This window comes from Denticeps clupeoides, chromosome 18 (genome assembly GCF_900700375.1).
Source record: "Denticeps clupeoides chromosome 18, fDenClu1.1, whole genome shotgun sequence".
In the NCBI taxonomy this organism is placed as follows: Eukaryota; Metazoa; Chordata; class Actinopteri; order Clupeiformes; family Denticipitidae; genus Denticeps; species Denticeps clupeoides.
Window position 1 is genome coordinate 8,021,148 of NC_041724.1, and position 23,060 is coordinate 8,044,207.

At 43.0% G+C, this 23,060-nt stretch overlaps 1 protein-coding gene across 4 annotated transcripts in view; it reads right to left on the reverse strand.

Moving 5' to 3' along the window:
• Window positions 1-239: 239 nt before the first annotated feature.
• The window catches only part of fam13b (family with sequence similarity 13 member B), a 36,444-nt gene continuing 13,623 nt past the window's right edge, over window positions 240-23,060 (reverse strand). For 3 of the 4 annotated variants that reach the window (XM_028959784.1, XM_028959783.1, XM_028959785.1), the window contains exons 7-23: window positions 21,127-21,233; window positions 13,423-13,464; window positions 12,133-12,246; window positions 11,680-11,800; window positions 10,696-10,793; window positions 10,499-10,553; window positions 9,822-9,930; window positions 9,166-9,228; window positions 8,201-8,408; window positions 7,884-8,022; window positions 7,362-7,443; window positions 5,941-6,143; window positions 5,633-5,716; window positions 5,450-5,545; window positions 4,917-5,179; window positions 2,610-2,711; window positions 240-2,089 (exon numbers count right to left, since the gene is read on the reverse strand). In XM_028959784.1, coding sequence (XP_028815617.1) covers window positions 1,966-2,089; window positions 2,610-2,711; window positions 4,917-5,179; window positions 5,450-5,545; window positions 5,633-5,716; window positions 5,941-6,143; window positions 7,362-7,443; window positions 7,884-8,022; window positions 8,201-8,408; window positions 9,166-9,228; window positions 9,822-9,930; window positions 10,499-10,553; window positions 10,696-10,793; window positions 11,680-11,800; window positions 12,133-12,246; window positions 13,423-13,464; window positions 21,127-21,233 — 2,010 coding nt within the window. In that variant the 3' untranslated portion in view covers window positions 240-1,965. The remainder of the gene's footprint in view (window positions 2,090-2,609; window positions 2,712-4,916; window positions 5,180-5,449; window positions 5,546-5,632; window positions 5,717-5,940; window positions 6,144-7,361; window positions 7,444-7,883; window positions 8,023-8,200; window positions 8,409-9,165; window positions 9,229-9,821; window positions 9,931-10,498; window positions 10,554-10,695; window positions 10,794-11,679; window positions 11,801-12,132; window positions 12,247-13,422; window positions 13,465-21,126; window positions 21,234-23,060) is intronic. The other variant, XM_028959786.1, reaches the window with a different exon arrangement.

The window sequence follows — 23,060 nt, forward strand, 5'->3', positions numbered from 1 at the left end:
AGTGCTGAGCCCATGTTGTGAATTCCATGAAGGTAGCATTCCTGTATGTGATGCAGTGGTGTCTAAGGGCCGAAGATCGCCCAGTGCATCCAGTATGGTTTTCCGGCCTTGACCCTTATGCACAAAGATTGCTCCGCATCATTGGGGGAATTGGTGATCCTCCCCCCATCTTGACTTCTGAGAGACACCCTTCTCAGAACAATGCATGTGACAAAGAATAGAAGATTCAGGACAAAGCACAATAGTCACAAGCTGTTTATTGAGAAAACTGCACATACATGGATACAGACTGGCCCTCATTCAACAGACACAGGCCTTGAATGCTACGTTTATTGCTTATTCTTCATGGCACAACAAATACGAGTAAAAATAAGGAGCCATGCAAGTGCATCAGCGGCTACAGCTTACAGAGTGGAACCAAGAGCTCAGCGGCACGAAGGAGCTTCACTGTAAATATGTTACTGGTGAAAGTAAACATGTATAAAACAGAGTACAAAAATGGGTAATAATAATTATAATAAAAAAAAAAAAAGATCAGCTCCCACCCGCCAATGTCACAGAGGGCGAGGTAGGCGGGGCTAAACATGCACAAAACAGATGAACCTCCTAGGGACGTTAGTAGTGCTTCGATATACAAAATTGAACAACACACACACACACAAAAAAAAAAAAACAACCTTGCTGTGCAAATAACATCTAGAACCTTCACCCACATTGACTTTGTCCACCAAGTGACGTCCTCTGAACTGCATGTTGGAACCCCCTCCACCTTTAAAAAAGAGAGACGGCAGGACGCCGTCTACCTACATCTTAGTGCATCTTGTTACAAAAAACCCACTCCCTCCCCCATCCCATTGACAAGCCCCGCCCAGTGAGAACTTCTCCTTATCTGCTGATGTCATGAGTCCAACTGATCTGTGATTGGTTACAGCAGGTAAGCAGGTGATTATGGAGGCTGCCTCTCCCTCACTTTGGTACCTTTCAAGAATGTCCACAAGTGATTCGTTCGGGTGGATCCTGACTGGCGTGTCCCGGGTAAGAACGTTGTCAGAAACTGTGGTCTCATGCATGTGAAAAAGAAACCAGCATCTGAGATGGAAGAGAGAAGCGGCTCTGTAACGTCTGGAATGTAAAAACCTGCCGTGTCACTGCTGCAACGTCTGACCAATCAGCAACGCAGAACATGCATTAATACCGATAAAATCCACGTTCCATAAATACGGTTCAAATCCAACAGAAGTGGGTCACGGTGACATTTTAAAACACTGAAACGTGTCCAGTTCTTTGCTCTTATTAAAAAAAAAAAAAACGACCTTCAACAAGCAGAACCACATTCTTGTGATGTGTGTAATGCAAACAGAAGACGGATGGTTAAATGGAGATATAAAAACACGTCACAGATTAATACACCACTGACTGGCAGGAGAGACACATTGGCGGAACGTGGTTAGTCCTTAGCGGGCCGAGTAAACACCTTCACAGACTGAAGAACCGAGGATTTGACTTAATCTGGAAAAAAAGAAGCTCAGACGCTAAAAGAAGAGCGCAGCACCAAGCGGGTGAGTCTGTCCTTGTCAGAGAAACCGTACGGAACACGAGATCCCGTCATATTATATTTTTCCCACTGAGGAAGGAACGTGTGCTTGAGTCCTTTTTGAACCATGTTGAGTGAGTCTGTACAGTAGAGTTCCAGATTCACCGTTCCATCCTCTTCCCAGTCAAAGAACATCAGAAGAAACAAAAAACGAAATAAAACCAACGTCTCTCAGAATGAGACGGACCTTCCATGGTGAATTCTTGGACCTGGATGATTATGATGGACCATCTTCTTCATCGTTGAATTTGTAGATTCTGTGTGTGTGTGCATGCACAAGTTCATGTGTTTTATATACAAGTGGGTGTCTGAGGGCAGCGTTGGGGTACAGGCGACTGCCATCAGGCTTTTAAATGAGGGGCATCGAGGGCCTATATGGACTTGGAGGAGTCCTGCTTGCTGATGAGGACTTCAAGGAGGCGCAGCTTGGCTTTGATACGTTTGTATTCTTTATACTCATCCATCATGGGCAGCTTGTCCTCCTTCTGGACGTTCCTGGTAAAGGACAAAAGGAAAAAAAGGAAGGACACAGTTCAACCTTGATCACACGGATTCATACCGAACTGCCCTTGTTCGTGAGTGTGATGGATCGCGCTGACAGTTCACCACACACCCCCACACACTCTACTGTGTAATTATATTAGGCACCAATTTAGTGAAAGCTTGCAGCTTAGGCAAAGCAAAAAACATTTAGTAAATATGACTGAGCACCTAAACAGAATAGATGTCTTTCAAATTATGAAATGTTTTTCATTTTAATTCTAAAATAAAAATGTAATTACTGCAGTTTTCCCTTTTGACTGACTATTATTTTTAATGGAGAGTACCATATTAGAGTGAGTGCTTGTTGCTTATAAATAATAATAAAAAAAAAAAGATCAAACGTCTTATACATACACAGTTCAATCATCTTGGTAGCACACAATGGAAAAGTATTTATGTATAAAATATATGATGATTAAATTAAATCTGAAGCTCTAAGTATGTATTTATATATGTATATATATGTATCTACCTTCCATTCTGCTGATAAAACTCGTCCTCAAACTCTCGGATGGTTTTGCCCAGCTTCTTCTTCTCGGCACGAGCCTTCCACAGCTGCTCCAGGAGCTCAGGCCTGCAGAACACAGGAACACATTACAGACGCTTTACGGAAAACATTTCTATTCATTTGTGTCTCTACTGTACATGGACTCGTGATGTGAACAATGGGCTTATACAAACATAACACTTGGATTAATAGGTCATATTTGATTTCCTTATTGGCATGTAGATATTATTAACTAATTGTCTGCCTGGACTGAATGGCTGTTTAAGATGGCAATTTGTTAATGCATATTATGAATTATTGATGTCTCTGGTTACTGGGACGTCAGACAAATTTTAGGACACGTCACTGAAGTGTCACACTGTTTGTTTAGCGGGTCATGCCCATATAAGGCGATTGAGTGTTAAGAAGCCTCAGTTGTTGCCCTGTGCCCACTGGAGCTGGTTGTGGCTGGTGGGAGGGGAGCCGTGAGCTGATTAAGGCATGGCCTAAAAGCAGCGCTGGCTCAGCCGCCGACGCAATGAGGTGATTATCCAGCTCTCAGTGCTCAGGCCACTGACTCTAATAGGTGTCTCAGGTCATACGAGTGCAGGCTCAGGTGCTGACCTACACTGTCACCAATGCAGAAAGGAGTGTGTGAAGAGGTTAGGCGGGAAAAAATCCACAAAAAGCAGGGTAGAAAACTAACACTAACAATATTAACTTGTTTATGTATTAATATGAACTAAATAAAAAAATCGCAGGAGCCTCATAGCGTCAAGCCCCATGGCTTGCCCCAGTGCTTCCTCTCGAGTTGTTCCTGTCATTTTCCCAGGATTCTAAAATACAATTTCGCTGTTCTGTTTGAATGTCCAGAGCCGTGGTCCCCTGGGGGGTACCAGCTGGGCAAGCCGGCCAATAGCAATGCTCTCTGTACAGTCCTCATTGTAATATTAGCTTGCACATACACTACATATTCCTCATGCATCTACATACAAACCTTGCACACCTACTACTTCATTCACATAATTTTTCATGCATATCACACATTAGACGCGTGAGAAATATAGTGTGTATGTGCATGGTTTGTAAAAAGACGCATGAGGAATATAGTGTGTATGTGTGAGGTTTGTATGTAGATACATGAGGAATATAGTGTGTACGTGTGAGGTTTGTATGTAGATGCGTGAGGAATATAGTGTGTACGTGTGAGGTTTGTATGTAGATGCGTGAGGAATATAGTGTGTACGTGTGAGGTTTGTATGTAGATGCGTGAGGAATATAGTGTGTACGTGTGAGGTTTGTATGTAGATGCGTGAGGAATATAGTGTGTACGTGTGAGGTTTGTATGTAGATGCGTGAGGAATATAGTGTGTATGTGTGAGGTTTGTATGTAGACGCGTGAGGAATACAGTGAGTATGTGTGAGGTTTGTAAGCAGACGCGTGAGGAATATAGTGTGTATGTAGACGCGTGAGGAATTTAGTGTGTATATGTGAGGTTTGTATGTAGACGCATGAGGAATATAGTGTGTATGTGTGAGGTTTGTATGTAGACGCGTGAGGAATACAGTGAGTATGTGTGAGGTTTGTATGTAGACGTGTGAGGAATATAGTGTGTATGTGTGAGGTTTGTATGTAGGCACTTGAGGAATATATGGTGTATGTGTGAGGTTTGTAAGTAGATGCGTGAGGAATATAGTGTGTATGTAGATGCGTGAGGAATATAGTGTGTATGTAGACGTGTGAGGAATATAGTGTGTATGTGTGAGGTTTGTATGTAGACGCGTGAGGAATATAGTGTGTATGTGTGAGGTTTGAAAGTAGATGTGTGAGGAATATAGTGTGTATGTAGACGCGTGAGGAATATAGTGTGTATGTAGACGCGTGAGGAATACAGTGAGTATGTTTGAGGTTTGTAAATAGACGCATGAGAAATATAGTGTGTATGTGTGAGGTTCGTAAGTAGACGCGTGAGGAATATAGTGTGTATGTAGACGCGTGAGGAATATATGGTGTATGTGTGAGGTTTGTATGTAGATGTGTGAGGAATATAGTGTGGATGTGCGAGGTTTGCATGTAGATGCGTGAGGATGCATGTGCAAGATTTTCTTGATATATGGCCTAGGTGGTGCCTCATAACCATGGTGTGAAGGTCTTTACTTCCCCTGCTAATAACCTTATACTAATTACACAAAAAAATGCACCTCAAAGCAAAGTGAGCTTAGTGTTCACAAAAATCCCTTTAATAATAATTATAAAAATACTGATAATAATAATACTGATTAATCACTCACATGGAAGAGCTGGACAGACGCAAGTCCAGGCCCAAACCCATCTTCCCCGGACCTTCCTCCGTTTTAGGCTGTGGAGGTTTCTGGGAGCTGGTCTGGGCATCTGAGCCCAGAGACAGGATGACCTCCAAAGCGGGGCTGACCTCGTCAGCCTTCTGTTCCTCCAGATCTTCCTCTTCCTCTTTGATCTCGTCGCAGAAGTGGGCGGTCTCCCCCTCGATGATGGGCTGCAGGGTCTGGTTGCGCCTCTTGCTGGATGGAGAGGCCTGGTTTTGGGCCAAGGAAAGAAAGTATTTAAATCTGATAAAAGTGTGTATGCAAGCAGTGTGTTTTGCAGGTATTAGAGTGTGTGTGTGTGTGTGTGTGTGTGTGAGCAAGTAAACAAGGTGATCTGTGCAGTCATCAGGGACATGCTGACATATGCTGGTGTCTCTAGTCGGTGAGCAGGAGAGGGTGTGTATCAGGGAAATGCTGATAACGTGCAAGATTGCGCGCGTGTGTGTGTGTGAGTGTGTTTGTGTGAGGAATATACATACAATGATAGGGGTGATGCTGACTCGGGTGACCATCTGTTTGACCAGGCGGTAACGATCATACAGGGGCTTCACCCTCAGACGCTCCTCACGAGTCACCTAACAGGCAAAACACACAGAATATATATTTATACAAAAAAAAGTTTGTGTGTGTATGTGTGTGTGTGTGTATGTGTGTGTACTAACAGGGCGGCCATGAAGCCCCTCATAGTGCAGCAGGTACTTCTGTAACATCATCTTCTCAGAGTCCAGCTGCTCCTTGGTCATTTTCTGTAGAAAAAAAAATCAGAAGGCGATTAATTCCCTGGTCAGATCTTGCGCTCTCTCTCACTATATATAATACATAATGTTAATATATAATATGTTAACATTATAAAAAAACTATTCATTTATAAGGAATACTGAAATCGAGTTGACTTGATGTCATGTTAGACATCATCCCACGCTTTGCTGCAGACAGATGGATGAATGAAAGAACTCGCCCCCCTCCTCACCCGGACATCCTCCGGCCAGCCGTCCTCCTCCCTCTTGCGCCTGATGCGCTGCTGGATGAACTCCAGGGTCTCCTGGTGCGTGGGCCTCCTTTCCGGGCCCTCGGAGGCCGAGTGCTCCAGCGTGGAACCGAAGCTCTTGGGCAGGGTGTTGCTGCGGGGTCTCAGCTGAGGGGCCAGTTCGCCATCAGCCCTGTGTTTGGCATCTGAGGGGGGAAGAAGGGATGGGAAGGAAGAGAGAAGGAAACAAAAGAGGGTGAGCAAGTAAACAAAAATCCAGAGAGCGACATAGATGTCCCATCATGTGACCACTCCTAAAACTGTCAATCAATCAATACTGTTTATCAGTTTGGTTCCTTAATAGTCTACTCTTTATCTTCCTTTTAGCAAGATAAAATATGAAAGTTTAACATCATCCCTTCTGCTCAATGACTGAAGTTTATTATTTTAAGTACTCAGAATTACATATAAGCATTATTAGAAATACATATCATGTTCATGTTAAAGGTTATAATTATATCTGTCATTATATCTGTCAATATATCTGGATGACATCAAAAATATAACAACTTCCACATTCTAGGTTGCCTGTTAAAAATGGAATTATGCCCTTTGCATAATCCTTTTTTTTTTTTTTATAGGGACTAACAACAGAACCCAGTGACATGAGAACTTACTGATACTCATGCAGGGACTGAACTTCTGATGAGTGAAACCACTGAACTGCCCAGTGGTTTCACTTTCGGTTATTTGTTGCCTAACAAACTTCTCTCATCCGGTAAAGTAAAAAAAACATCCAGCGGGTTTCTAGGGTAAATCAAATTTCTGAAATCTCTCCCCCCAGAAGTGCAAAATGAGTTCAGTTGGACCCACATATAAATAATAATTCTTTTTTAGCCCTAGAAGCCATGTGTGTGTGTGTGTATTGTAAAAACAGATGAAGAAAGAAGAGGCCACCGTTTTAGGGTGATTTTACTTACTGCTTCAGAGATGTACTTACAGAGGGGGGGCGTGTCTAGAGGCTGTGGGGGGGCGTGTGGGGGGGGGTATGGTGTGTGTTCGGGGCACAAGCGAGGAAGCGTCTGTGTGAGCCTGCGGGCAGGAGCTGCTGTCGTCCTGCCAGTGGGGAATGGGACGAGGCGGAGGGGTTTATTTGAAGAGAGAGAGACACCAGTTTACCAGTGCACCATGGCATGGGGGGGGGGCAATCAGTGGAAATGGATACAGCGAGAGATGGATGAGGAGGAATGGGTTTTTTTTTTGTTTTTTTTTTACAGACGGACCAACACCAGTGCCAAGGTCCCTTTAAGGTAGGGGGTGGGGCTCGGTTCACGGTGTAGCACAAGCAGACTGTGACAACATGGCACACAGACATCACCCAACACCACCCAACATCTCAGACAGACTGGAAAAGACCAATTTACCTTTGATCTGTTTGCGGATTTTGGTGAGGTCAGTCATCCACTTCAGAACCTTTGGGTTCGCGACTTTATCTCCATGAGATGGCTAGATGTGAGCAAGCAAGATAGACAGAGAAAGAGATAAAGAGAGATCACAGATAGTTCACACATCACACTGTGATTGGCTGAGAGGCATCATTAGATTATCCAGTTGTGCTGGGACTGGAAATATCCTTAAATGCCAGACTGTACTTTTTTTTTTAAATTACAATGCGTGTTGCAATGTTTTTAGGTGTTTTTTGCTGTAAACATTGTGAAAAAGTGAAAATAGTTTTTGTTAGTATGATACAAGATATTTATGAAATCACATTTGTGCAAAAATTACTGAACAAAACAAAATATTAAGCAAAAAAATATATACTGACGAGAAAAAAGTGATATGAAACATAAAATTTATGTAATTATTTATGTAATTGTGTAAACATTTATTTATTTATTTATTTTGACCACATAAGTCTTTTGGTTCCATTCCATTCATGTCTATACCTTGTACTTCTTTTCTTTCTCAAACTGCTCCTCAAACTGTCGGATCTTCTTCTTTAAGCTCTGCAGCTTTTTGCTGAGCTGCTGGGTAACGGAGTCACCCTTCACACTCTCTCTGGAGCTGAAGGAAGCACGCCGAGGCCTGTACTCACCCACACAGACACAGACCGACAGAGATTATATATTCCACAAAACAAGATGCCCCCCGATGTAAACACTGGTAATACCCAGCAAACAGTTTTATATGTCTTAAGTGGGAGTGTGTTTGTGTATGGGTCATGTATGGTTTAGTGTGTGTGTGTGTGTGTGTGTTAACTCACCTCCCTGCAGCCAGTGCCTTGCTGGCTGAAGTGCTGTCAGGGTCCTGCTGTAGGAATCTCTGGCTATGGCCAAAGTCGAGGAAGCGGCGTGCGTGAGGGAGGGTGCCGTCCTCCAGGGGCAGGGGGACCATGCGACCCGCCAGCGGTGACAACTGAGCTTCTCCTGACTCACTTTCCTCCTGCCAGACTTTACACGCTGGGACTGGGTCTAAGACATACACAAAAACACACAAACACACACACACAGCAGAATATTACATAACAGGACTGGCTAAGGTAGAATTTTTATGACCGAGTTACAGCACTTGCTCAGGTTTCATAAGTAAGTAAGACAGGTAACACACATGCACACATACACACACAGGTTGTCATGACATTAGAATTCCAAACCCCAAACCGAATTGTACAGATAGTAAGGTAGTTAAAGGTTGGTAAGTAGTTTGGTAGGTAGGCAAGTTGCCATGGTTTGTCTAGTTGCTGATGGACTAGCCCCATAAAAATTTTAGTTGTGATTAGTAAGTATCGGCTTTTTTGACAACCCTAACACACAGAACAGTTAGAAATTGAAGGCAGACAAATCCATTTTTCTGGGGACTTAGGTCAGAAATGGATGTTAAGAAGTAGGAACACAGTTTGTATAGGCATCTCACAGACACACACACACTTCAGCAGAGTACTCAAACGACTGGCATGAGTGACAAGAAGGTGAACAGCAGTGTATCGTTCAAGTTCAGAAAGACAGAGACAGAGAGAAAGCAAGCAGGAGAGAAGGAGAGAGAGAGAGAGACTGCTACAAAAGGGGCGGAGCCAGCAGGACAAGAACACCAATATTTGAGTTGGTTAACAGTGAGTGTCTGCGATTATGTGGTGGGCTTAAACCTGTTGATCTCACACAAAGTGATAAAGAGAGACAGACGGAGTGGGGAAAAAAAGGGATGGTAAGGTGCAAGTGGGCTCATACTCACCGTTCCCTTCCTTTTGGAGGTGCATACATGAGAAGTCTATGAGGGGGAAATGGGCGGGGCATGCTGTACAGTTGAATGGGAGAATGGGGGTGGGGCGGGATGTCAGGGACAGAGAGACAGAAACAGAACAGATAGCACAGAAGAGTGTGGTGAACTGCATTTTCTACCTGTTATGTGATCACACACACACACACACACACACACACACACACACACACACAGTCAATATTTCAGATGACCAGCACTAACCGGTTCCAGTGCTGATAGCTTGTCAGCTCCACTACAGGTGGAGTGTGATAGCCTATCTCTTATCTGTACTTTCACATTGTGAATTTAATCGTTATGACTTCACTCGCCAGACAATACTTGAGAGAACGAGTCCTTATTAATAATGCCATGTTCTACGTCTGTGATTTATTAGGCGGTAAAACAAGCTGTACTGTAAAAAAAACATGAGCCTAAACAACACAGAACAAAAGAGCTCCTGCTGGTCTGCTGCACAGTGCTTGGGCACTAATATTTGCATAGGGAAGGAGCTTTTGCCTAGAATTTTCATAATGGGTGCCGGAGCAATGGAAAATGTAAACAGAGTAGTAATGACACAGAGAGAGAGAGATAGTAATAATAATATTAAAAAATGTAGTTGAGCCTGTTACCTTCCCATTCCCCCTCAGGGAAGATGCTGCTGAGCTGGAGTTGAGGGCTGGAGTTCGACTGGTCAGGAGCGTCCATGGGATCAGCTTTGGTGATGAGGTCTTTAAGATCCTACAGGACAGGAAATCAAAATTAACATAAAACTTTATTAGATCACAAACACATCAAGTGCATTTTAAGACATCTTAAGCACTTAATCACATAACGTGTGTCACTTGACACAGTCAACACATTACTTAAGAGTCAAGGCAAGATGGCTACAGCAGCAGGTGCCTGGATGACATGCCAACAGTTGGGCACAGCTACTCTGAGCCGCCAGAAGATACAGGACCCGCCAGCGAGAGCATTAACGGACAACCAAGGAACCGCAAAGCAGTCGGACATCACATGAATACAGACTGGTGCAAGAAAATGATCTCATTGCTGTCTTCACTGGTTCTCTCAGCAAGAACCAGAAGGTTTAATAAATCTCTATACCACTCATTTCTGTTCATAGTTTTATGTTTATGAGAAATCCCACACAAAGATTGCTGCAGTGGGTTCCCAGGCCAGTCCAAACAAAGGAATGTAAAAAATATAGGTGAGGAAGGGAAGTGCAAAAGATCCCCAAATAGTCTGAACATTCGTCAACGAATGGCTTCTTGCTAAGACCATATTTGGGATTCTGAAAGGAACTTACACAAAGAATATCTTCCTCCTGGACCATCTTCTCACAGGACTTGTAGTTCTCTTGTCTGTAGGAAAAGATTTTACATGAAAGCTTCCAACATGGTGAAATAAAACGTCTAAAGTGACTGCTCAAGACTAGCCAGACCAGACTCGACTTCCTTCCCAGAAGAAAACCGAAGCAAAGTCTCACATTGAAAGAGCCCAAACCTTGCTATGGTGATGTTGTTCTCAGAGTCTACGACAGCCTCAGTGTCCAGGTCCATTCCAGAACTTTCTTCAAGGTGGCCAACAGTAGAGGAGCAATCCTGGAATTCGTGAGGGGGAAAAATAGCAAAGCATGATGGGACCATGTGCCAAAAAGCAGATATGAAGTACAAGCAACAAACAAACAAGTTTCTATTAATAATAGAGGGGGATCAGTGCAAGCTCATCTGAAGCTGGGTCAAATGTTTGGTGGAGGGGTGGAGGGGTGTCTGCAGACTGCAGGTGCTCCTGTCCTTCCTGCATGTCGGCTATTTAAAAGGGACTGACTGATGTCAAAGGTGCCATAAACACAGCTGGAAACATGTCAACATATCCCGAACGAGCAGGGAAGAGGAGAGGACAAGCCCGCTTGCTCATGTTCTTCATGTAAATTTGTACATATTTAAATGAACAATTGACAACTACACAGGACCTATGGCGAGCAATAACATTACCATTCATACTATGGAACGTCTGAGATTGAAGTTGGTTGAGGCTCTGGTTCTGGCTCTGGAGGGTCAAACATGTATAACTGTACTGGTCCAACAAAGCATCCAGTTTTCAGCTCATAGTTGTAATAGACAACTGAGAAAGGGGCGTGGTTTCAGCGTTTTCAACTTCACCCTAGAATACTTCTAATGTATTTTTTTCATAATTGAAAACCTAATTATTTGTGTAAGCCATTTGAATATGTTAGGTTGCATTAATATTATAAACCTGAACCTGATAGAACGCAAGAAGATAATGTGATTTGTTTCTTGTAATTTTCAGCTGTGCTCAAGGACACTATCCCATGAGCCAGTGTTCGGAAATCATCTATCAGCCAAGGCCCAGACTGCTGGCTGCACTAAGTGTCTGACGAGGAACAGCACACCGGCTTTAGCTCTCAGGACGGCCTTTGTGTGTGTGTGTGTGTGTGTGTGTGTGTGTGTGTGTTTACACACTCACCTTTTCCAGGTTCTCATTAGAGCTCTGCTCCTTCTCTAAGTATGAGACACCCTGGTCTTCATCTGCCTGTCCCAAGTCTTCCTCATCATCGGCCGTACCACCCATTTCAGTGGAGCCATTGCTGTAGACAGACACACACACACACACACACACACACACACACACACAAAATCGTCACAAATAAGAAAATGAAAATCTTGCAGGATGTGTTCAGTGTGTATTCAACAAAACCACTTACAGCATACACACACACACACAGACACCACTTACAGAGTACACACACATACAAACACACAGGAGTCTCATTATCCTCTCAGGGTATTTGGGACACAGATTGGCCGTGACTGGGCCTTATTGAGCTGTACTGTAGGCTTTTGTGTGTTAAACTGCCAGTCTCTGACAGGCTAATGGTTGCAGTGTGTATGTGTGTGCTTTTGGTGCACACACACTCACCCCAGTATGTTCTGGCATCCTGTGCTCTCATAGCTGCTCATCCCCTGGTCGATGGAGCTCTTCAGCTCAAAAAAATGGTGCTCCACCGCAGCTCGGATGGTCCTCTGTATGATACTGTCGATACAAATTACAAAAAGATACACTGTTGGTCACACAAATTGTGGGATCGTCATCCGAAATTTCTAACACAAGACTGTGACATTGGTCGTATGACAGTGCAGTGTAGGATCACTATTAAAGAGCCACAATTGTTTCACGACTATCATGTTTTTGCCGTGACAGTCCAAATTTTGTACAATGCAAGCCAGGCACAAAAGCTCAATTCAGTCCACTGACAGTTAACATCAAAACCACCTGGACAAACGATTTATGGAGCAGTGCCATGGTGTCCATCTGTACAGTAACAAAGACGGCAGACGTGTTTAAGTGTCGGACCCAGATCTGCTCTCGCTCTCTCTCTCTCTCTCTCTCTCTCTCGAAGATTCAAAGAGATCCAGACACCTTCCCCCAGAGTGAGAGCCATGTGTATTTTAAATTCACCAGACGACGAGCACAAGATCTGGGCCAACAAGCGGCTGTATGTGTGCAGCATCCATTTATGAATTATGGACGGTCAGATATCATGGCACAGAGGGCCTGGCTTTGTCCCTCGCGTGGACTGGACAGTACAGTTGAGCCCCGTTGGTGACCCGAACGTGCCGAAGTAGGTCAGCAGCTGTCGATGGCCGCTGCCCGGGACACATTATTCAGAAATCATTACTCATCCCTCAGAGGCGCCGGGATTTATTTACCATCAGACCAGCTCAACACAGCAGGAGCCCCCACACAGACAGACAAAGCAATCCGGCGTCTACAGTTTTTTCACTACGGTTCGACGGAGTCTCTCTTTGCTTAACTCAGAGTTATTTCTACTCTATAGAAATCTATAGAAATCTTTTTTTTATCTAATTTGTTACATTATTTTGCTCTGTCACAAGCATCAACTTGTGATAAGACAGCGAGAGAATGAAAGCAAACGCGTTGACAGCAACATCCTAATTACAATCCGGCAATCTGCTGCACAACAGCTGTTTAAAGAAGAGTGGCGGCCTACAGGAATCAGCCGATTTCCCCATCCACTGTATAGCAGTGCACAAAACGGTCATTTCCTGCTATGAGAAGTGGCCTTCGGCACTCAGGTTTCATTAAGTGCGAGGCCTGGTGCTGGCAACATTACTGTTCCGGACTCAGGCACTGTCAAAACTGGCAAAAGTGCTCTTTCAACAGGAAGTTGCCAGAAGAAGTACTTACTCTGCAGATCCAGGCAGAATGCTGATGGGAGAGATGTGCGAACTGAAAGAGAGGCAAAAGAAAAGCAACATTAGTGCATAGCTTAGATGATGGGTGTGTGTGTGTGCGCAACTTTTTTAGTTTCTATAATCTGGTTCTATTGCATGAAATGAGATAATAATGGTGGGAGTGGTCAACAAAGAGCTCCAGGCTCAAGCATGGTTCAAGCATTGGTTCCTCCCAAGGGATTTATGTAAGTGAGGGTGCACAGCTCATAATGTGTGGAACAATCTATCATATAAATTCCCCATCTCAACCCCTCACACCAACTTGGGTTAGGGTTCAAGTGACCTGGTGCAAGCAACAGGTGCCGAGAGACATGAGGTAAAATACCATGGCAATATTCCCAAAACGTAATATCACAACATTTGTCTTCAAACTGTTAATTCTCTGTAAAGCACATGATGATAACATTAAAACAAGATGTGGTTTTCAGCTGTTCTGATTAAGTTTTTAATAGTGATAAATAACACCAGCAGTAAGACATGGGCTTTAAAAAAAAAAAAAAAAAGTAAGCAAGGCTGCATCACCAATATCCAAATGATGATGGTATGAAATGTTCATAATGAGCCAATCATTGCATGTAATTTTACTTTTACACATCATCCAACTCTTGATTTCTCCTTCCTGCATTGCATCTAATGTCTGTTCTCTGTTTGCACCGCACTCCAAATTCTGCATTGCAACGGTCGTTTTGCTGAAAACCATGTCATGTGAGCTCATGCTGACTGGTACGCCTCTTCTGGAACAGAACAACAACTCTATTTGAAAACCAATGTTCAATAGATACAGTTTAATCAGTTTTGAGGGAGCTGCTGCTTTCTTGAGTCAGTCTCCATTTTTTCCAGCCTTAGAGATCAACGCCATTGGCTGAAACCACTGCGGGCCAGAGGCAAAGCCAATGACGATTTCCGTTTGCGCTGACATGTCCACCGCTTTTTGTAAATCAATATTTTCAGCCCCTCACCCATCATTAACACACTTCTCAAGTCCTCACCAGACGCGCCACGCTCATGGGGGAAAAAAAACGATGTAGGAACCTGGACGATGTAACAGTCTGTATACAAAGCGCTCCATTTTACGTAAAAATAAATAAATAATAAAAACAGCTATATTTACATATAATATATATACAGATTTCATCGTGCTCATTGTAAAACACAAGCACGCCTCCCTTTAATACCTATACAAAGCATTAAAAAAAGAGGAGGAGAAGCAGTTCCCTTTATGAAGAGCAGAGATGTTGTCCTTGGCGCATAGAACAATGGTAGTGTGTATAATATTTGCGCTGACACAACACCACGCTGACAGCCTGGTGGATCAGTGACCGTAACTGAGCTTGGTCTTTCTCAGCAAGGCTCCTCTCATCTTCTCTCATTCAGCTCTTATGAAATCAGATGGGGTTAAAGGTGAAGACTCTCAGGTGAATAGTCACTAGTCTTCAAATTTGGTGGTGAGGACACTGCCATGCTTTTTTCCCCCCTTTGCAACTAACGATTGTTTTGGTATTTGATTAATTGGTAAATTTTTTTGATTCATTGATTAGTTGAACTAGTTAAAATGGCGAAAGAAAAATATGAGATACAGCTCCACATTTATGTTTGATAAAGGTTTACTGTTATTTTATTATTTTCTTTACTAAATGGCCTGATTTAACGAGCCACAAAATTTTATCAATTAATTGATTCAAAAATGTATGAGGAATATTTGTAGTGGATGCAGCCCTAATATCTAAACCACTGCCTCTGACTCAGCATTTCAGAGGAGCAATGTGAGGCTGCGTGGGTGTGTGAGGAACGTCACTGTGTAAAAACACACATACTGACACACACACACACACACACACACACACTGAGTCAGAGGTTTAAAACTGCCAGTCATGACTGAGCAGCAAAAGTGAGTGAAAGGGATGAAGGTAGGAAAAGAGAGAAAACTGACATAATAGACCACACACACACACATAGGTTGGCTCCTAAAATGCTTACACAAGAAGTTCATAAAAGAATCATTCATAAACAAGGTCGTGCGTAAATAAGTCATGCGGGTTTGTAAGTGCCAGTATGACGGAGGGAAATCAAACAGGCAGCATGCAGGCGTAGCCCAGATGTGATTTAAAAAAAAAAAAAAAAGAAAAGCAGAGGAAGAGCAAACCATTCACTTTCAGCCACTCGGCGTCCTGCTTCTTCCCATTTACCTGCACAGAAGAATCTCACAAGCCATTTTCATTCTTGCTTCGCTGGGCTTGCAGACCGCAGATGTTATATTTACAATTTAACAGTTTTTTTTTTTTCTTTTTTTGGTCTTGTGTTGCTGGGTGTCTGGTTATCCAGACTGGGCCCTTTGAGGAGACAGAGTCTGTATGAGTGGGTGATGGCGCGTTCTCACGCTGCCGGGGCGCATTCTGCGTAGTCCCGTCAGTGAAGGCTGCCGTCTGCTGCGTGTGGGGCTCGGCACTCGCTGCTGCAAAGTGCTGCAGTAAACAATACTGACCCCCCGCTCAAATACACAGCGAGCCTGCCCAGAGCCGCCTGCACCAATCGCAGAGGCCCGAGGGCGGGCCTTTACGTGAGCCTCATCTGATAGGACCACAGGCTGCAGTTGGGGACAGTAGCGCACACAGCCAAGCACCTGTCATCCTGAAGCTTTTATATAACTCATGTTCATCAGTACTTCTGTCAGACACACACACACACACACACACATACACACAGAAGGCTTAACTGTTCAGACCCGGGAGACGTTTATAGCCCGATGAAAGAACCAGATTAGCACAGAAATTTATAACTGAATTAGTCAGTGTGAGACATGGATACTCTTACTGATTAAGCCAGTGTTTCTCAAATATACTACTGGGGCACAATTGACCGTTTTTGGTCAAACCTGTGCTGCTTTGTAATTTAGTTCACAATTAGTCAATTTAGTCAAAGCTTCCTGGCAGAGTTGAGAAACACAGTCTCGATCAGTTCAAGGATTTTTCATACAGATGTTACTCCTAATACTTTCAATGATATTAGTTTCTTGATCATACATTGTAATTCCCAGGATTCCTCTGAGACGGTGCACATGGTCAGGGGTCTGCCACGGTCTAGTTGAGTATCAGGTGACCCGCTTGTGACGCAATTGCCCTGTAATGGCGGCCCCAGGCATGCTGAAGTGTTTGCAGAAGGACACGAAAAAAAAGACTATGGTTTCCCTAGCAACTTTATGAGATTGCTTGTTATCAGTGATCAGTAAAAATTTATAGAATTCACTAAACATGGACCTTTACATGGACCGATATGGTGATATGGTGCCCATTAGAGTCAGGCAGTAAGTGAATAGACCAATAGATCAGAACATATAAAATTATTATTATTTTTTTTTTTTTTGCGTGATTTTTACTATCAAAATGACAGATTTTTTGTGGCGTGCAACCTTTCAGTTAAAAATTCGCCTCCTTAGCTGCCAGGCCACCAAGCTCTGCTTTACTAACAGTATTTTAATCAACTGATTTATATTATTGTATTATGATCTGCATCAAACTTATGCACTTTACATAACCAAAAATCGCAAAGTGCGTACCCTATGGTGCCCTCAAATGTGGAGGAAGGGTGTTCCACAGGCCCCATCTCCCGTGGTGCGGGAGCGTGTCCTAGAAGGGTGGAGACGGTGGGTGTTGGTAGAACGGACAGTGCGTGAGTGGCCTTGGGGGGGTTTTCTTATGATGGTGCATTACAATGCAGACATTGGAACGTAAGCAGGGAGATCTTGTAAAAAATCCTGGCAGAAACCGGAGGCGAGTGTAGCGAGCAGAGCACGGGAGTGATGTACTCGATGTTTGCTCATTCTCATCAGGATCTTGGCCGTGCTGTTCTGAACATTTAGAAGTTCTTGTATGTTCTTGTCAGGAATGCCGATGGGAAGTGGGTCACAAAAATCCAGTCTTGATGTGACCAAGCTTTTCTGCATCAGAGGGAGAGTGTGGGCAATATTTCAATATTCAGCAATATTTTTGAGGTTGAAATAGGAGGTTTTGCAAATGTGCTTGATGTAAATTTCAAAGGTGAGTTGAGGGTCAAAAATAACATTAAGGTTGGTGACTGGTTGAGATGGGGAGATGTTCTGGCCGGAGAAAGAGTTGCTGAGGATTTTCTGGTTTTGAATTTGATGAGGAGTGCCAATTTCTTGTAAGCAGACTGACCACTGCCTTCTGATATTTGTGCCATTGTAGATGGTAATTTCCTGGGGATTTCCTTTAATGGTCAAATGCTTTACTTTCCACTCACTCTCATGCATATCTGAAGGATCGTTTTGCTTGGTTCTTTGCGGTGATTAAAGACAGTAAAATGGGATGGTTTGTAAAAAAGTATGCAGTAAATTACTGATTTTGCAGGAATTGACAAGATCGCAAAAAATCTGAAGTCCTTTGGGGACCTACCAAAAATGGTCCTGGTGAATCAGCGATCAGGATAACGAAGAGCCGAGTCATTGATGAGTGTGAAAAAAGAAGAAGAACCTTGCACCGGACAGTTTCCATTACTTAGAATATCCGCTGCTAACATCTAGATTTAAACATTTATCCTCATATTCTAAGATGTAGTGTTGAGTATTTCTGATTTCCAAATCGCTTGACTAACAGTGTAGGAGCCTATGCTCAAAAACAATGACACACACAACAACAATATGATGCATATTGTATCAAGTTTACCACCCAGTCCTAGTTCCAGACACCCCACGAAATCTTTACAGGGCTTGTGAAGACCATGTCTCAGAGGGGAAATAGCAGTTTTGGTGACGTGAAACGAAGGCCTAGACAATATCAGACAGGTGGTGTTGTTGTGACCGATCGCTGTAGTGCGTGTGTTGGTGACCTTCCTACATCTTGCAAATCCTTGCTGGGCAGCAAATAGCTGTTCGCCCCTTTTGGCATCCGATCCCTGAGTCAACAACACGTCTCATCCTCCCCTCCTCCTCGGCCCCGGGCGCCTTCCCCCCCACCGCTCCATGCAAGTTTTATTTTTGGTGCCACATGAAAAATACTTTCCACCGGCTGGTGTCAGCGATATATGTGACATGGCTTATATTTAGCAGTGATGTGCAGTGGCCCTGTCTGATTCGGACGGGTCACAGCGGAGGCTTCTTCGTCATCGGCCGTCCACCACCACAAACTCCCCTGAGGATTATTTACAGCGCAGGAATCCAAAGCACTGACTGAGCCTGAGACTTTAAAAACCATTTATCCAGGGACATCAAACACTCCACTAAAAATGATGCTAACGTTCGCCTGGAGTAAAAAGAAAAGAAAAGGCTAATGTTCTGCATGGCAGCGAAAACGATGACGGTGTGGCACCCTATATTCATTTAGAGCCCAATCAGTGCTGATTAAGGTGCGTAATGCGGGCTGAAACGAGTCCATCTCGGCCGTAATTCAGTATTGGCTGTCATTTAAATTCTTTCGTTTCCAGCCACCGCCCATTTGCCTGGGTGACCTCAAGATTAGACCCCCGTTTATGCCGCAGGGAGGACATGGCTGCAGCACAGGGTTATTGGAAGTAATACAGCTTGTAAGGAGTAGGAAGTAAAGGTGCAACGAGGAAGTGTGTGCCTACTGCCTGCATGAGCTGTGCCTGACTACACGCAGGAAATCCGACTCACAAACAATGAGACACACAAGAGAGTCTCAAATCGACAGCGTCAGCATTTGCAAACATTAGCATCACAGAATATTTTGTTTGCGCCCAGCTGCCTTAGGGCAGGTTGTTCTCACAAGAGGAGGAAGTAATCCCACAACACGCTCACTCATCACCTCGGCCTAACACGTCACATAGCATGTATGAGCTATGCTATTAAAAGCTAGATGCATGGATGGAGGCAATGGTGGGGCAGTGGGTGCCTAGGCGGACTAGGAACCAGAAGGTTGCGTGTTCGAAACCCGACCACTGAGGTCACCTTAAGCAAGGTACTGTCCCCACTGCTCACAAATGTGGATGGGTTAAATGCTGTGCACCTTGTGCTGTGCTGGGTACCACAATGACAAAAACAATTACTTCCAATGAAACACAAAATAATGTGCCATTTGGTCTATATCACTTTGACATTACTACAAGGTATGTGTACAAAACCATATTTGGCTGACTGCATTAGAAATTACAAATCAAGTTTAACTCAAGTTTAAAGTCATACTGCATACTACATCTTTAGACTTCTAGAGGACAATAGGTCCACTGGGGTAGCATCAACCGGATATACTCTCAACTACAAAGCAAAATATATATCTTTTTTTTTTTTTTTGCAATGATTCAGTGAATGATTCAATAAATCTCGCACATCCTCATATATCCTTAAAACTATTTACCTATTTATTACAGATGAATTGTTTTAGAAAGCTGTGATATTCATGCTCTGGGTGCACACGGCTCTGCTCAGTCCAAACAGTTAACTCAGACTGAACTAATTTTTCACATTTAATACAACTAATGAATTCATGGATGCTTCGTCTGGTCAAGTTTGTTACTCAAATGGTCCTGAGGCGGTGTGTGTTCGAGGGGGGGGTGCTAGCCAGATCCACTTTCACTTTCAGCGCTGTGGGGATCGAGAGCTTTGACATGGCAAAAAAGAAAAGCAGACGCACATGAAAGGCAAACACACGCCAGCAGCTCGAGTGCTGCAAAGTTAATGAGGCTTCGGCGACACAAAGACAGGAACAAAGCTGTTCTCTTCCCCAAGGGAAGGTTAGCCCAGTCAAATGACACAGTAAGCCCTTTAAAGTGTCAGAAGGGGAAAAAAAACATGTTGCAGTGGGGTGATATGGGAAAGCAGCAGTCATTTTGCTTGTGGTCAGGACGCTCAGATTTCTTAATGAGTGCTAAAGAATCATAAACGAGTTACTGAAGCCAGTTTTAAGAAGTTTAACCATTTTCATAAACTCTGATTAAGTGGGTTATGGTACTTTGGTTATTGTATCTGTCAGATATTACAATATCAATCGGGTAAGGATGCAGACTTGTAACCAAAGGGTTGTGGATTCAAATCCTGAACCACCAAGGTGCCACTGAAGTTCCTTGAGCATGGGACCTCACTTTAAAAAGGAACTGGTGGTTGAACTAGTGGGGAAGGAAACAGAGCCATAATCAAATTCAAATTCAAATTTTATTTGTCATGTACACAGTCGTACAAGGTATGATATGCAGTGAAATGCTTTTGGGAAGGTTGGTTGGAAATGTTTTTTGGGAAATGGGAAGTTCGAATGCTGAACCACCAAGGTGCCACTGAGCAAAGTATCATCCCCACACACTGCTCCCCGCCTTTCATGGCTGCCCACTGCCCCTTAGGGGATGGGTTAAATGCAGAGACCAAAGCAGGATCATAATGCAGTGTATCAAAATGACAAAATATCATTCGTAATTACTTTTTGTTATTGACTGTCATACGCAGTTGATACATCATTGAAACACACAACAATTGAGAACAATATTTAGATTAATAACTACACTGCATTTAAAACACACAAAAGCAATTACTATTAACAATAATCTCAGTCTTCTGGCTATTACCACTAGAGGGAGCCCAAGTATCAGCAGTTTGAGAACCAAGGCAGTAGCTATATAAATTATATTACAGTTTATTATGTTGTCCTCTTTTAGCCACTCACCAAGTTACAGAAACAACTTTAATAGAGGAAAATACCTTGAGGAGGCGGTAACATGAGGGGAGTGTGATGATGACTGATCCTCTCCATCCTGTGGGAGCTCCTCAAAGGCCACAAGCCTCTCATCGTCCAGAAGCTCCGTAATCTAGAACACAGAACCCGACAGGTCAGTGAAACAGTTGTCAAAACACCTCACCATTTCAACCAGTCTGTTTCACGAGCAGAACCCAAAAATGCACAAATGTTAATGCATAATATTTCAACTTAAAACGCAGATTTATTGTGAACATTATTGTAGACAGATTTCGAAGTTATTAAGCATTATGAAATTTAAAGATTTTCAGACTAAAGAACGAGATAGAATTAAAATATGTCTATTTGCCTGCCTCATAACTTTGCTTTCTCTTAGGCTCCTAGTTTCATCTGGTCAGGGTTAAAGAGCATATTTTTCGTGCGTGCATGACCACCTTACGTAATACCTGACATGAATGCATCCGTGTCATGAATGCATTAGTGCCCGGGTCATAAAATGCCATTCTGAAGCTTTCACCTTGACTCCTTGCATAACAAGTGGCCATCCTTGCTGACAGTAGGTTTACTTAACCAATAACTAACTACTTCCTGAGAAGGCCACAAAGTACATACAAATGGACCATGTGCAGACCCAAACCATGAGACAAATGCTTGATTTGACTGTCAGTGTTGGTTACATCCTGGAAGTAAATCAAGATGATTTAGATAATTTACATGAGTATGAGCAGTTCTCTTTTCCATCAGTGGTGATGAACAATATTGGTTGGCTTGCTCTCCATCCCTAAATTGCATACAACATAAATTAGCTGGCAATCGATCTCAGGTTTAGTCAACATCAAAAGATGAAATTACAGAAAGGAGGAGGGGGAGCTAAAATAGGTTGTGGCCACGTACTGGGACACGTCCTTACCCCTCTGCTCCGTGCTGACTCAATCCCAACATCCTTCAGTATCTGCTACATTGTTACGGCCATGCTGCCATAGCAACCATTTTCTTCTCACACTGCGATTGGCTGGGAGTCTCCTTTGCACTCAGACGTCAATCTTACTCTGTATCTGTGTAAGTGTGTAAGTGTGTCAATGGCACGTGTTCTGTTTTCATTCAAATACTCTCTCAATAAAAAAAATATGTAATTCTTAACTCCAGAAATAACACTGCATTCATAAAGCTTCAGAGGTATAAATAAGGTATTAAATAATGATAGACATTTATTGTACCCTGGTGATATATTCAAATTGTAATTAACTGAAGGGAACATCTGCAGTGAACAGTGAAACCTCAGCACACCCTGAATTCCTGACGTGGTTGTCAGAAATGCATCTCTGATGAATTATGAGCAGTGTGATAAAGCAGAAAAAAATCTGAACAGGTTTCTGCAGCAGCAGCACTGAGAACAAGGGACACAGGGAATTGAGTATTTATAATTGAAGTGGTAAAATAAATTAAAAAAAAAAAAATAGTTTGTAGTGTACATTCTGATTATGCAACACCTCCATGAAGTGCCACTTCTTCTGGCCCTTTGCCTAATTAGAGACTCTCTTGTTAATTAAAGTCCATCCAGCTGTGTGTGCATGTGGTTTAGTACTAAAATATCTGGCCAACGCAGCCACTGCTTGCAACCTAGAGATCAGAGATCTGGAGGCGCTTTTCTGGAAAGTTCTGTGTGGTAGAGATGTCATGGAATGTACAGCAATAATTAAATTCAATTCTTTTTTAGATGTAAATAATAGTTCTCTGTCCTGGCATTCATTAGCAAGCATAAGGTTGGATTTCAATTTGGCAAACAACTAATCATTAAAAAAAAAAAATTGTTAAAAAAAATGAAACGTAAACAGGAGATTATTGTCTTTTGTGTGACAGGCACATGAACAAGCTGATTAGAGCAGCCGGGTGTGAGCTGAAAAACGTCTCCAAATTTCTTCCTTTTATGCAGCGTGAT